At 39.1% G+C, this 15,243-nt stretch overlaps 1 protein-coding gene across 1 annotated transcript; it reads left to right on the top strand.

The window, feature by feature from the left end:
- Nucleotides 1-556: 556 nt before the first annotated feature.
- On the top strand, nt 557-11,580 carry KCNJ2 (potassium inwardly rectifying channel subfamily J member 2). The gene is made up of 2 exons (XM_001370046.4): nt 557-761; nt 6,196-11,580. The coding sequence occupies exon 2, from the start codon at nt 6,411-6,413 to the stop codon at nt 7,692-7,694; it is 1,284 nt and encodes a 427-aa protein (XP_001370083.1). The 5' UTR covers nt 557-761; nt 6,196-6,410; the 3' UTR covers nt 7,695-11,580.
- The last annotated feature ends 3,663 nt before the right edge of the window (nt 11,581-15,243 follow it).

Here is a 15,243-nt window from a genome sequence, read left to right as displayed (position 1 = left end):
AGGACCCCGGATTGAAATCTTCCCCCAGAGAAGCTAGCTCTTTGCTGGCTTGATCGAGGATCGCAGAGAAAGTCATAGTCCTGGGAGGAAAAGGAAAATGTGGGCCCTGGGAAGGAGTGGAAAGCTTGACCCCCAAACCAGCTGGAGTCAAGGCAAGCTTTAACAGTGTGCTTGCTTTTTTCCCCCCACCTGCTGCAGTCCCTCCCTGGCCGGGCTCTACAGCTTCCAAGCCACTTCCTTCCCTTAGAGCCTCCGGACTTTGCTCCAGCTCCACTTCTCCAGTCCAGCTCCCGGGCCCGGGCAGGAAGAGCCCCAGGCAACGCCAGGGCCGGTCTGTCACTGCCACCACCGAAGCAGCAGGTTCTCGGGTAGTTGCAGAGGCAGCTGTGGCTCGGAGCATCCTCCCCCTCCCTATCCCTTTCCTCAATTCTCCTCCCTCTCTCTGACCACCCCCTCCCCCTCATCCTCCTAGGGCCGGCTCCTGCAGCTCTTTGCTGTTATTGGTGGGCATAAGCTTGATGGGGCGGGGCCAGGCCAGGCCGGTATCACATGGAAAGCCTCAAAAGAGCTGAGTATATTGCAGAGCGAAAAGAACCCCGGGCCAGTGTAGCAGCAGCCGTCACCTCCGCTTGCAGACTGTGCCTTTGAGAATTTGGGATTGCATTTTGCTCACTCGCTTTTTAAAAAACCTCACTGGATCTTACATGCCTCTCCTTTCCCCACTTCCACTCTATGTCCCCATGCTCCTGAGCCAGCAACAGGTAAGGGCTACTGTGTATTTTCTTCTTCCTTTCCTCTCTCTCCTGGGGGAGCCTCTGTGAGCAGTCCCCCTACTTTCTTTCCCAGCCCCTCTGCTACAGAAGTCTGCAACTGTCATTCCGGTGTGGTGCTCCCCCACGCGCCGGAATCCCATATCATGCCTGTAATGCCTGTAGTTTGTGTGTGCCCAGGAACATCCCCAGAGCTAAAAATACAGACATGCTTGGAACAGTTGAGCAATAAAAACAGATTTCTCTTCAGCATCTGTTTGTGCTCATAACTTCCACTGCACCAGCTGTAGAGAGATACCGAGTTGGAAGCAGGGTGTATGAGTGTGTGTGTGTGTGTGTGTGTGTGTGTGTGTGTGTGTGTGTGTCTGTGTGTGTGTGCGCGCGCGCGCGTGTGTGTCCTATCTAAGGAAGAGAAGAGACAGGGAATTGACCCCAAATCATACTATCTTTAAGTCCTTTCTGTGTAATTTATTTTCCTGGTCGTTTCTAGCGTAGTTTAGAGAAATCTCTGGGCAGAGTAAGCTTTCCAAAGTTGTTGGTGGATGGGTAGGTAAATAGGAGCCTAGCTTTCATTGTATTTTAAACGTTTAAAAAAAAAGCTCCATTAAACTTTCCCCTTTCATAAGTTGCCTTTCATTCTTTTATGCAATTTAAACTATTCTTATTAATATTGATAATGCATCTTTTGGCAGCAGTGTAATATAAGGGAAGGACACTGTGGTGGAATGACTGTTCTGAGGAAAGATTGCATCATAACACTGGTTTATCATGACAATTAAAAAAACACACTAGAGATAGGAAAGAGCAAACTTTTTATGGTTGCACATTGCAGTAGCATGTTAACCAACCTATCTCTGGCTGCAAATTTACACAGATTTCCAGAAAAAAATAGTTTACCTGTTGTGTAAATGATATGCCCAGCTGAGTGTTATCTGAAAACCTTTTTTGCTTATGCAAAGGATGTATGTCTCTTGCATTCTTTATTATTTTTTTTTCCTTTTACATCTCTAATCAACAGGCTGTCAGGCTTCCTCTAGTTAACAATTGTGTAATGCATTCTGTACCTTACCTTTTTACTTGTTTGCTTTTCCATCTTAACTGCCAACACTTCAAAATCATCCCTAATTCTCATGAGTATTTAATTTATTTTAGTATCATCCTGAAAAATTAATGCTTCAAAGAAACAAGATATATACCAGGGCTAAAGGTGTTTGTAGGTGTTGAGGGGTAGGAGTGGAAGGAGAGTATGCATTTTCCTTTGCTTCATTTTATTTTTCCATACCTCATTGGCTTTTCTTTCTATTTTTTTTTTTTGGTCATAGTTGGTGTACATCAATAGTCTATTCTGAACATTCATTAGATTGGATTTTTGTTTTGAAAAAGCATTAAGCTTGTCTACATCCTTCATGTTGTCTAGCTAAGAGAAGGACAGGTCATATACAGAACTGGTGAACACTTTGGGACAATAAGACTGGCTGAAGGTCACCACACCTTTACCTGAGCAGATTATTTAATGTTTTAAATATTTTAACAAAGTGGATGTTTTAGTGCTCACTCTGTTTTGAGCTCCTGTTGGATGCACAGATCTTAATATGCCAGAATTGTTCATATCATTTTCAAATTGAGAGATGCATAGCCAGACTTTCCTCATTTTCCTCTTCCATCTCCTCCTTTTCCCCTGTTTACAGAGCTGTAAAGAGGTTGCCTTGCTAGCACTTGTGCTCACATAGCAACATGTGCCCAGAGCATACTCAGAGCTGGTCTATATGGCGTCAGCTGGGGAATAACTGCTCTAAACACTCATTAGAAGCTCTCCCCCACAGCCCAGAAGACTTATCTTTCTCTTCTATCAATTAGAAATTCTTGCATACTGTCTTTTTGACATTTTTCACTATGAATCATTATCATGTGATGAAAATTAGTGGTTTCTCTGAAATGTCTTTTTCAGTATTGATAAACTAATATACTCCCACCACCAATTCTTGCTATGGGGAAATAATTTTAAAATTCTGTTATTTGCCTCTTGCCCCCCCTCCACAAACCTCACATATCTCATCTCCACATCTACCGAAAATTAAAGCTTAATAATTTTTTTCCTATCCCTTACACTTAATTTTGTCTTAAGCCTACAAATAGATTGATTTGGCATGAAAAATGCATCAGTGTCCCAGGGCAAGTTTTATGTTTTGCTTGAACTGGGATAAAATGATGGACTGATGCTAGAATCTCACAAACCTTTTTGACAGAAAAGAGATTTTGTTTTGAGTGTTCATTAAAGAGAACAATGATACCATTGAGGTCTAGAGATTCAGAGGATCAATGGGCTTTTAGTGTTCTCACCTCACCTTATATCCCTTCCCTTTCTTTCCCCCACAGTTCATCTAAATTTGTGTCTGATTGTTCATAGACATTAAGACATAACTCTCACTTCATGAAAGTTTTCATCAGCTGCATCTTTTTTTGTTAGGACTTGTCTAGAGTGTTCTGGTCACTCCAAATACCCAGGCACCCTGACAAGCATGTCAGTCTCTACAGGGAAATAAGAAAACAGTTATTACATCAAACTCTCATACATCCTAGAGTATCATTATATAATCAATTTTAAGAAGCCATCTAGATATCTAAATACATGCCTGAAGTTTAGGAACATCTTCCTTCAGTGCTGAAGGATATGATTTGCCAAACTAGATATATTTGTTTTGTTTTACATTTTACTGCTAAGTTTCAAACATCTGAAGTTGTAACATTTTTAATGGATGCTTTGCATATGGAACAAATTCTACCAGTGGAAATAGAACAATAATAGTCACTCAGTGCAAGCTCTTCAAGGGTCTAAATACAGAAAGCTATTCATAGGAAGCGGGTATTGTGTGCTTTGAGGAATTCAAACAAATGTCCCAGGGTTAAGCTTTCTGGAGAGTCCCATGTCAGAGCCAATGGATTTCCTATGACTGACTGGGAAAGGGGTGGAGAGGGTGTATGGGAAGGGTTAACCTGGAAATAGAACAAGAGCAAGGAAATAAACTAAGAAGGCTATCTGGTCATGTTACATATTTCTCTTTCTGAAGTTCCGCATGTCTCTCTTGATGCACTTTTGAGCCAGCCACGTAACTTGGAAATTACTATGGAAAAACATTCCCTTGCTGTAAAGGATTCTATACCCTCAGGAATGGGGGAATGTATTCTTTAGTCCAAAGTGAAACTTCACCCAGAAGTAGACAAAATATTGAAGCAGGTGGAAGGCTAATAGTACAAATGCAAATCTTTTTCATAAAGTAACTTGAAGCCCCACTTAAATTGGGCATCATTTAGGTGTCAAAAGCTGCCAAAAAATGTAACACGCATCGGAATTTTCACAGATGACTAATCTCAGGAAATATGTGTTAGGGCACATTCTTGCATAATAATTTGGGAGAAGGAACAGGAGAGAGAGAAAAGTATAATAAGGCATATATGTGTGTATTTAGGGGAAAGATAACTTTGTGTTTGTTTTAAAAATAAATGCAAATAAAATAATAACAAAACAAGGACTAACTTGAATGAGTTGTAATCCAAGCAGTTAATGTAGTATACTAGATATTACTAGGAGTATTGTATGTAGTTTGGAGATTAAAAAAAAAAATCTGGTCCATCTCATCAGAAGACTGAAGCATTTCTGTTCATGACAGTGGACATTTATGTTAGTAGTTTAAAGTTTGCAAAATGCTTTAGGAACTCTTTGTCATTTGATTTCCATGCATCTGACTGACATAAGCCTAAAAGAGTAGTTTAACTATAAAAGAAAACCAAAAAATAAATCCCAGAGAATACATTTCTGACACTAAATCAAGTTGATATGATCAAATAGTTCCAAGAAGGAAAATATCTTTGATTATCAGAGTTTAGGTAATAAAAAGCAACTTATTTCAGTATCAGTGAAATAAGTTGCTTTTTTCTAGGGGAGAATAACATAAAAGGTAGAAGCTATTTGATTATAATATTAAATAAAGCTCAGTGCTTTCTCCATAGGAACAAATAGCAAACAAAAGCACTTTGGGAGAAAGAACCATTAATGATCTACCATGGATAACTTTTTTTCTGTGTGGGAGAGCACTAAGTTGGAGCAACACGAAATGAGTTTAGCTATCAGTTCATGCTCCAGCACCATTGTGTTGAACTCCAAGCTATTTGTTGCAAATAGCAGCCCCATCTCAGGAGAAACTCAAAATTCCTTTTGCTAGGCAACAGAATCACACCTTATCCCCTAGAGAAAATTGCCTTCTAGTTAGAATCAGTTGTACCATAGAGATCTTATCTGGCTTTTCTTCATGGTGGCTGGTTATTGAGTGATCTAGCAAATCCAAACTCCTTTTGAAAAATTGGAATCTAGTGAGATAGCGTGGATAGAGAGCTAGCGTCAAAGTCAAGCATATATGTCCACCTTTGAGACATAATGGTTTTGTGACCCTGGGCAAATCACTTAATGCTTTTCAATGTCTTTAGGATCTCTCCAAGAATGTTAAGGTGCCAACCTGCATTGGTAGGGGGTGTTTTCTCATCTGGGAAGCTCCTTAAATAAATGAAATTACAGGTTGAGCTCCTATCATGATCATCGGTTTTGTTTGCTTATTTACACAAAATGTACTCTGGTTTCTAAGTTCGAATATATGCAATGGCTCTTTTTTTACTGTCACGTTGGAGCCACAATTCTGTTATTACTCTAGATAGTGAAGTCTAGTGAATGGAGAGAGTTCTCAGCTTAGAGCCAGGGAGACTTGGGTTCACTTCCTGCTAAGAATACATCCGGTTGTGTCACTCTGTGAAAGTTGCTTAACCTCTAATTTTTTTTTTTTCATTAAGGGGAGGATTAAAATAATTGCCACAATTTTTATGAGACCAAAGTATGTTAATATATGTAAAGCAATTTGTAATGCTTAAAGTGCTACCTAAATAGCAGCTATTATTATTAGCAATATGATGTTATATAATTATCTTTTAGGTTATTTTTTTTTTACTTTTACCCACACAACAACCTTCCCAGGTTGTCAAGTAGAATAAATTACAATATTGCACCAAGAAGAGGTGCAAAAAGGGTAAAGTGAGGCAAAACAATGAGAAATTGTTTACTCAAGATCACTGACAATGCCAGGAATCTAAAGTTCTAATGGAATGACCCTGTAACTAATCACTATTCTATGCTGATTATTTCACACATTGAATGTAATAAGATATCTAAGACATAATCAGAGGGACCAAATATTATCAAGGGAAGGATATGACAAATTTGAATGATATCTTAAGGTAATTTCATTTTTTTAATATTAAAATTTTTCAGAAAATGTAAGAACAATTAATATTTTTACAGTAGCTACACTTTACAAGAATATGTATAGATTTCTATTTTCTAATTCACAATTTCTCTCTCTCCCTCTCTTTCTTTTTGCAGAGTATCTTCTCCAGATGCCAGATAAGTTACTAAGGTAACATCTGCATGTCAGTAGACTATCCTTGGTAGATCCACTGCACCTGAAGACTCCCATCTCTACCATTTTTTTTTGTGTGCGTGTTCTTCCTTAGCATTCAAAACTGTTTCTCCAAAGGTTTCTGCAGAAACTCAGACTGTTTTCTAAAGCAGAATCACTTCAGTCCACAGCAGAAGCGATGGGCAGTGTACGAACCAATCGCTATAGCATTGTCTCTTCTGAAGAAGATGGCATGAAATTGGCCACAATGGCGGTTGCAAATGGCTTTGGGAATGGAAAGAGTAAGGTTCACACTCGACAGCAGTGTCGGAGCCGTTTTGTCAAGAAAGATGGTCACTGCAATGTCCAGTTCATCAATGTGGGTGAGAAGGGACAGAGGTACCTGGCAGACATCTTTACCACTTGTGTGGACATACGTTGGCGGTGGATGCTGGTCATCTTCTGTCTGGCTTTTGTTCTCTCCTGGCTGTTCTTTGGCTGTGTGTTTTGGTTGATAGCACTACTTCATGGGGACTTGGATGCACCCGATGACAACAAAGCATGTGTATCTCAGGTCAGCAGTTTTACTGCTGCCTTCCTTTTCTCCATTGAAACTCAGACAACAATAGGCTATGGCTTCAGATGTGTCACTGATGAATGTCCTATCGCAGTTTTCATGGTGGTGTTTCAGTCCATCGTGGGTTGCATCATTGACGCCTTTATCATTGGTGCAGTCATGGCTAAGATGGCAAAGCCAAAAAAGAGGAATGAGACTCTTGTCTTCAGCCACAATGCTGTGGTTGCCATGAGGGATGGAAAACTGTGCTTGATGTGGCGTGTGGGGAACCTCCGGAAAAGCCACTTAGTGGAAGCCCACGTGCGAGCACAGCTCCTCAAATCCAGAATTACATCCGAAGGAGAATACATCCCACTCGATCAAATAGACATCAATGTGGGATTTGACAGTGGAATAGACCGTATATTTCTGGTCTCTCCAATTACAATAGTCCATGAAATAGATGAAGATAGTCCTTTATATGACTTGAATAAACAAGACATGGACAACGCAGACTTTGAAATCGTTGTAATACTAGAAGGGATGGTAGAAGCCACTGCTATGACAACACAGTGTCGCAGCTCTTATTTGGCAAATGAAATACTTTGGGGCCACCGCTATGAGCCTGTCCTCTTTGAAGAAAAACACTACTACAAAGTGGACTATTCAAGATTTCACAAAACATATGAAGTGCCCAACACACCCCTTTGTAGTGCCAGAGACTTAGCAGAAAAGAAATACATCCTCTCTAATGCTAATTCCTTTTGCTATGAGAATGAGGTTGCACTCACAAGCAAAGAGGAAGATGACAGTGAGAATGGTCTGCCTGAGAGCACTAGCACAGACACCCCCCCTGACATAGACCATCACAACCAGGCTGGGGTTCCCCTAGAGCCCAGACCTCTAAGGCGAGAATCAGAGATATGACTAAGTGACTTCTCTTTGCAGGATGTGACTTTCAAACACAGTTTTTTGTTGGTCAAAGGCACATTAGGCTGAAACTTGGCCCAAACAGTTTGCAGATGACGGTACTGGTGAAGAGATATATCAAGGCAAGCTGCCGCAGGGTTCGGAGGCTGATGTAAGGGTTTCAAAGGGAAGATTGAAGAGTTGGAGCATTAATATAAAGCACTAACATGTCTACGCATGATCAGATGGCACATATATGTTGTAGAATAAATTATTATTTTTGAGTCAAAACTTGAACTTGCAGGCAAGTGTTGGTAGGGTTTGCAACTTTTCCAGGATTCTTCTCTAGGGAACAAGAATGTTTTTAATGGCATAACAAAGGCAAGACTCTGCCTTAATTTTTTGAAAAAAAAAAAAGCTGCTACTAACTACATGAACAAAAATTATATTTTTGTTGTAGTGTAGTTTTTATTTTGTATAATTTAAAAATCAGTGTTGGAACTTTGGTGAAAGCTCACGATACTCTTCAAAGTGGCAAATACTTGGCTAGCAGATGCCAAACCAAGAGCCGGAACTTTTGAGGCCAGTAGTTTTTTTTCTCTAGAATGGATTTTTCTCTCCCTGGTTACATAAGGGGCATTATGTAACGCAAGCCAAACGGTAGCTTCCAAGGATCTCTTCTCCATGGTTTTAATGAGTTATCTCAAATTGTAAGTTAAACTACCTAAAAAGGATACCAAAGATAATGCATAATTTTGCACAGTTGAGCTTACTTTCAAAAAGAAAACTAAAAGTCAACAACAACAACAACAACAAAAGAACAGGCTGCTTAGGAAAACAAAACAAAACAGGAACTTAATATTTTGAGCCTTGGTAGACTGGAACTTCCCCACCACTTTGCACCTTATTCAGAAGACAGAGCATGAGACATAGAGCCTAGGAAAGTGCAACATTTCCCCTACTTCACGCAACTCCGTTATTTTTAAGGGAGAAGGGAAAAGGAAGTGAAATTTCAAAAGATACACAGAGGAGAAAAAAAATGACACAAACCAACATCTGTTCTCTGCCTGCTAGGTAACATCAAGCAAGGCTGCTTCAGAAGGTCAAGTGGGTTGTTTTGGTTTAGGTTGGGGTTATTTTGCACATTCCAAAACTGCTTCTAAGAGGTAGTGTCCTGGTCTAGCTGAGTCTGCATTCTGAAAACTGAGCCATCCAGCAGGAAAAAGAGGCCATGACTGAACCCCCTTGACTGTCATTCCAATTTCAGTTCCATTCAAACCAGGCTCAGACAATGCATCGAACTGCACCCTAAGGGTCACTCTCTCTTCCTAAGGGCAACTGGGAAGGACTGTACATGTTAAACAGGACTGTAAATGACAGGAAGGTAAACCAGAGGAAGGTGTGGACGTGCCACTCTTATGCAGCACAGGCAGAAGGGGGAAAAGGCTGCTTTATTTATTATTATTATTGTTATTATTATTTTTGGCCAAGGGAAGAGTGACAAATGTAATCATTTTCTAGGGTCAAAAGAAAAAAAAAACATTTAAACAATAAGCAAAATAAGGAGTGAAGGAGATAATTCTATAAAAGAGTTGTTTTCTCCTTCATCTTTGCATACTCAGTTGAGTGCACACTCAGTGTTGGTCATTGTCTCCCGTGGAGCCCTAAAGCATATATACATATATATTTTTAAATAATATGCTTGTTTCTCTGAAGGCTATTCTTCTGCCTTACTTGCTTTAAAACCTCTTGCCATGCTAGCTCCATAAAGAGACTTAGATTTTGCTTAGACGTCCCTCCTCTGAGTCCTGGGGTTATGGACTCTTCCCACTTCCCCATTACCCATCTTAATCTAAGTCTCCAAGTCAGCTCTTATGGTATTAGATCACTGTATGCCATTAAAAAATAGCTTGTTCTGATGTCATAGTTTTTTGTAAATGGACATATTTTATAACCTCTGGTTGCTGAACATCCCTACCTGAAGGAAATGCCTGCAGCATGCCTTTTGGTATCTGCCACCTCCATGGTTCTGAAACTGGAAAAACAATTACATTGGAAGAGCAAATCTTGATAAGAAAGAGGGTGGAAGATATTGCAGAGAGCCCTGTGGGGAGAAGGAGAGACTTTTAAAAGGAGAGGGCTATGAATAGGGCTTAGGAATTGAAGGTTCAAGGAAAGAACTGACAAATGGATGGTCCTTGACAAGGAAGGCAAAGACTACTTTAAGTGCTACTATGTGGAAATGTCCTTGCAAAGTATGACAGAAACCAAACCAAAGAGTATTCAGTGACATAAAACAAGTGAAGACACCATTGAGAAGTGGATAGACTCAGTGGAGGTTATTCGATCCTTCCCCTCCAGATATACAGAGCTGTCAGTTATGAGATTTGAGATAGGAGAAAGAGGTAAGGGTGGGAGGGGTAAGGACTGAGAGTGGCATACTTAAGCTTATTTTCTAAAAGAAAAAAAAAAGTCTAAACTTTTTGCTGCATGGGTTTGGGGTTTCCTTTTTTCACAAAAAAAAATTTTTTGCAGAAAATACATTTTTAAAGTGTACATTTTATACAGTTTATCAGATATTTTCATATTTAAAGCCAAATGTAAATAGAGGTCTGTAAAGAAAAAAAATGCCATAGGAAGTATAAATTTCAGTGCAACAAATTTTCTTAGCTAATATGCTACTGGTTAGCATGGTTTTAGCAAATAATAAAAAATCCTATAGGGCTCTTAATGCTATGGGCTTCTATTATTTATTTAAGCATGGACTTTTAATTTGAAAATATTTTCTAGTTACAGGCTTAAACAAGCTTTCTGATGGCTAATTTGTCAACAATGGAGACTTAGACAATGCACTGCTCTCCTTGCTGGATTTGTTTGTTTTCTTTCTTTCTTTTTTTTTCCCCTTTACTTTTGAAACCTTTGTAGTTACTGACTGGATTTTAGATGTTTCCTTACACAAACTTGCAAATATGACACTTGAGTGCAAGTGGGAGCCACTGTGAAAGTGACATGTGTAAATCTTAGAGCCTTCCCCATCCTCAAGTGTGGCTTCTCTATTTGCAAGCACAACTACCATTGGCCTTACTTAGAATTGTTCCTCCTGATACTGCTTTAACCCCTTTCAAAGATGGTATGGTTCAGACATGGACGGGAATTTTTTTCCCTGGGTTTCTTGTTATATATTTATATTTTTGTTAATGGGGGAAGAGAAGACTCAGACATAATGACTATATTTTGATAAGTGGGACAAGATGTTTTCTATCCTTCAAAGAGAATACTTGAATGAGACATTCTAACAATGTCATAAAATAACACTGCAGCCATTTCCAAATTCTGAAGGTGTTTTTTTTTCCTTTACTCATCCTTCATTTTTTCTCTACCACTATCACCATTTCCCCCTCCTTCATCTGATTAGAAAGTACTGAGTGCTTTTTTTGCTTAGTTTGATCTATTCATCTCCATAATTTATCAAATTGATTTCATTGATCAACCAATCCCCTCCTCCCTTAACCCTCCCCCACTAAGGACAGGATCTGCTGAGTTTTATTGAATTAAGTTCTGGTTTTCATGTTGGAATTATAAGGTAAAAAACAAATTTATATTGTAGAATCTTTCAGACTGGCTTGCTATTCTCTTATTAAAGATAAAGAGTGTTACACAATGCCCACCATTCCTTTACCAACTAGATCTGTTTTCCTCTAACTGGTTTTCAACTCTGGCAAGATGAACAATCTAGGCAATTGACAATCATTGTACATTACTATGTTCCTGTTTGCCATCTTCTTTTTTTTTTTTTGTATCAAAGTCTTCCTATTGTACTGCACAAAATCATGGATTGTACATATTTTTATATATTATGTCTTATTTTATTATTTCTAAATAAAAATCCAAAATATTAAAAAAATCTTGTCTTAAGGATTTTTGTGCTTCCTTTAAAAATGCACCACTAATGAATGAAAAATAGCTAGGACACAATGTAAAATCTCCCACATAATGGGGTATAATCCCTGAGGTTTAGGATGAATGGAGGAATTGAAATATACTAAAGGGCAGGTGCAGTGCAAAGCAAATTAGGTTAATCTAATATAAAAGGAGGTCTTTACCTTCCTCATAGTCTTGTGCCAAAAAAAAATTAATCCAAAGAACTTTGCTTAGGTTATGTGGACAGGAGGGTGGTGTTTTGCATAAAAGGCAGAGAAGAACTTGAAAGGATTTGGGAAGCTTTTACAGCTAGGTATTTTCCCCCCTTTTCTAAGGATTCTATTTTGAGGGAAACATGATTGTAGTGGACAGAGAACTGGTCTCAGAGCCAAAGAAATATGAGATCAAGTTCTTCCTCTGATATATACTGGCTCTATGACTTATAGGAAAGTTATTTCACCAAAAAAAGCAACTGTCCTCCAAACAGTGGGATTTGAACTAAATCTTTAAAGAAGCCAGGGTAGTAAGGAGGCAGAGATGAGGTGCAAAAGTGTTCTAAACATGGAGGTGGGTAGGTGGATCAGCTCATTCTCTGTTTCTAAACATTTTATTTTATCTTCCAAATGGCTATAAAGGAAAAGAATTCTGTTTTTCCTTAATTTTCCCTTGTCTGGTCACCTGATTGTTAAGACCACATAAACAAAACAAAAAACAATTTACAATGAGAATGGCATTTAAACTTCTGTCCACCAGTTCACTAACATTTATTAAGAACCTATTATAGGGGCAACTAGGTGGCTCCATGGATAGAAAGCCAGGCCTGGAGATGAAAGGTTGAAATCTCACCTCAAACACTTCCTCACTGTGTGTTCCTGGGTCTATTAACCCCAGTTACCTAACTCTTCCCACTCTTCTGCTTTGGAACTGATCTCAGTATTGATTCTAAGACAGAATGTAATGGTTAAAAATAAAGTTAAAAAAATTTTAAAGGGTCTCTTCTATGCTAGATATTTTGCTAAATTCTGCAGAAACAAAGTGAAGGGGAAAAGTCAACAAAACAAAATAGAAAACAGTTGCTGCTCTCATGGAGATTCTAGTCAAACGGGGGAAAATAAAATGGAAGCAACTATGCTATGTACTGTATTAGCATTCCACAGACAGAATAAATGGGAGTGGGGCTGGGGGTGGGATTTCAGAGGGAAGGCACAAGGATTAAGAAAGATCAGGAAACATAAGGAGGGAAATTTGCTGAGAACTGAAGGAAGTCCGGGAAGTGGATAGGCTCAGAGGAACAGGGATAGTTTTCAAGGCAGGAGGGAAGTCGGTACAAATGCTCAGAGTCCAGAAATTGAGGGTCCTGTGGAAGGAATAGAGAGGAAGCCAGTGTCACCGGGTGACTGAGTATTTTGAGGGGAATAAAGTTTAAGACTGGAAAGGTAGGCAGGGGTTCCATTGTGACAGGCTTTGAAAATCAAACAGAAGACTTCATATTTGAATCTGCAGGTAATGAGATAAATCTAATCCTAATTTGTGATGCTACAATTATAGGATTAAAACTCCTAAATCGTAAACAAAATATTATCTTCTGTAGGGTCCTTTATTCCTTTATTAATATGTACAGCAACCCCACAAATGGCAGCTCCCTCTTAAAAGAGGAAGACTCAATGATCTGCCCTGATTCACAAGTTTGTGGCAGAGGTAGAACTTGGACCCAGGTCTTCTGATTCTGGGTGGAATATTTTCTAATCACTTTGACAGATTAGGATATATTTAGGAAGGTCCCCTATTTGACCCTGAGCACATTAAAATAAAAATGTGCCCTGTGGGGAATGTGCTGACATAATCAAGGATCAATGACAAATTCACTATTGACATTAATGCAAAATATCAGGTTGTGCAGCTTGGCATAGGAATGACTCATAGGGATTGGGCCTGGGATTTTGTTGCTATGGGTTACCCCAAGATGAGGAAATTCCCTCTTCCAAAGCAGCTCAACACCTGCTCAGCAATTCATAGCTTTAGAAAGTTGCTCAGATCCCTGAGAAGATACGTGACTTGTCCTGGATCACCTGAACTCTTCACTTCTATGCTGGAGACCAGGTCTCTTATCTATTACCTAGTGCAGACTCTGATAACTAGATGCAGACTTGTTAAAACATGCTGTTTACAAACAAAGTATCTGTTTTTATTTTAGGCAGGCATGTACACATCCCAAAGGCAACACTCCATCAGCCCTTTAGCCCTTGGCAACAGAGATATCAGATGACAAACACCACCTCTGAAAGAAAAAAGATCTGGGAGCAGGACAAAGTATATCTGAGATGCCAGGTGTTTTCTCCTGTTTGGAGTGTGCTGAGTGTCTGCATGGTCAGCAATGCCTTGTTCAGCCTCCTTCCTTTCCTCCTCTGTCCTAGCTTTTCCAAGATCCAAGCTTGGCTGAAAGTTTCATCAGGCATCTCTTGGCAATAGTCAGTCCTGTAGGTAGCAGAATAAGACCTCCCAACAGTTGTCATAGAAACCAGCAGAAGCACCAATGTCTGTAAAATCTTTCATTTCATCTGAGTAACTTTATTGAAGAACAACAATAAAAAAGAGGTATTGGTGGAGGAACTTATCTAAAGAGCCCTGTGTTAAATTATAAATTTCTCTTTTAAATAAAGTATTTATGTGCTTTTTGCCTCCACCTCTAGCTTTCAGTCTTATAGGATAATTGATGTCCATCTCTCTGGAAGAGACCCCAGAAGCTATCTAATCCAGCCCCCCTCCTTTTTCAGGTGAGAAAACAGAAGACAAGTGAGACAAAGTGACTTGTCAGTGTCATACAGGCAGTGTTATTGGAAGAATTGGAAGCAGGGTTTTCTGATTCCAGAGCCAACCCTCCAACCCTCACTGCCTCCTAACACTTTGGCACCTCCATAATTCTATCTATAAACTTGAGACTTTCTTAGGAGACCTCTCACTTTGGGTCCTGAGGTGCTACTCACTTTGAATAAGTTGCTCCCAGTGCTGTTGTAAAAGAAAGTACTTTGTAAACTTTCAAGCACTATATCAATGTGAGTTATTGCTGCTACTATTTGATCATTAAGTTCTGTTATTCAGACCCACCTTTCTTATCTCATTTTAGCTTATTCCTGAAAGTTTAGTGGGGAGCATTTAGTCGCAAGTAAATTGCTAGACATCTAGTCACTTGGCTTCATTGTGAATGGCTGAAATTGTCCTATCTTTAAGCATTAAGTGCTCTAAAACTTTCTATGAGTTTTTAGTGATTCTAAGAAAATAAAGGGATAGACGGATGCTGCAAAAATCAATTAGAAAAGAAAGCCCACAAAGTATTTTTGCTGTATAATTTAAATATCTCTATAAATGAAAGAGGTAGGAGAAGTAAAAGGGGAGAGAGACGCAAAATAATGGAACTTTGTTCCTGAAATAAATTCTTTCAATTTTACAGAAGGCTTGCTATGTTGCCCACATTTAAGTTAATGGAGTTTCTCATTATTCCCTCAAATTAGCTGATGGGTTAAGAGAGTTTGGTCAAAATAATAATTTACCCCTTCTTAGTATTTCCTGGCAGAATGAATGATGGAACAGAGGTCAGCATGACAGCATGATGTGAGAGATGGATCATGTAGCAAAATAAAAGCTTGAT

This window comes from Monodelphis domestica, chromosome 2 (genome assembly GCF_027887165.1).
Source record: "Monodelphis domestica isolate mMonDom1 chromosome 2, mMonDom1.pri, whole genome shotgun sequence".
NCBI lineage: Eukaryota > Metazoa > Chordata > Mammalia > Didelphimorphia > Didelphidae > Monodelphis > Monodelphis domestica.
The sequence above is the reverse complement of the archived record's forward strand: the minus strand, read 5'-3'. Positions and strand labels throughout refer to the sequence as shown.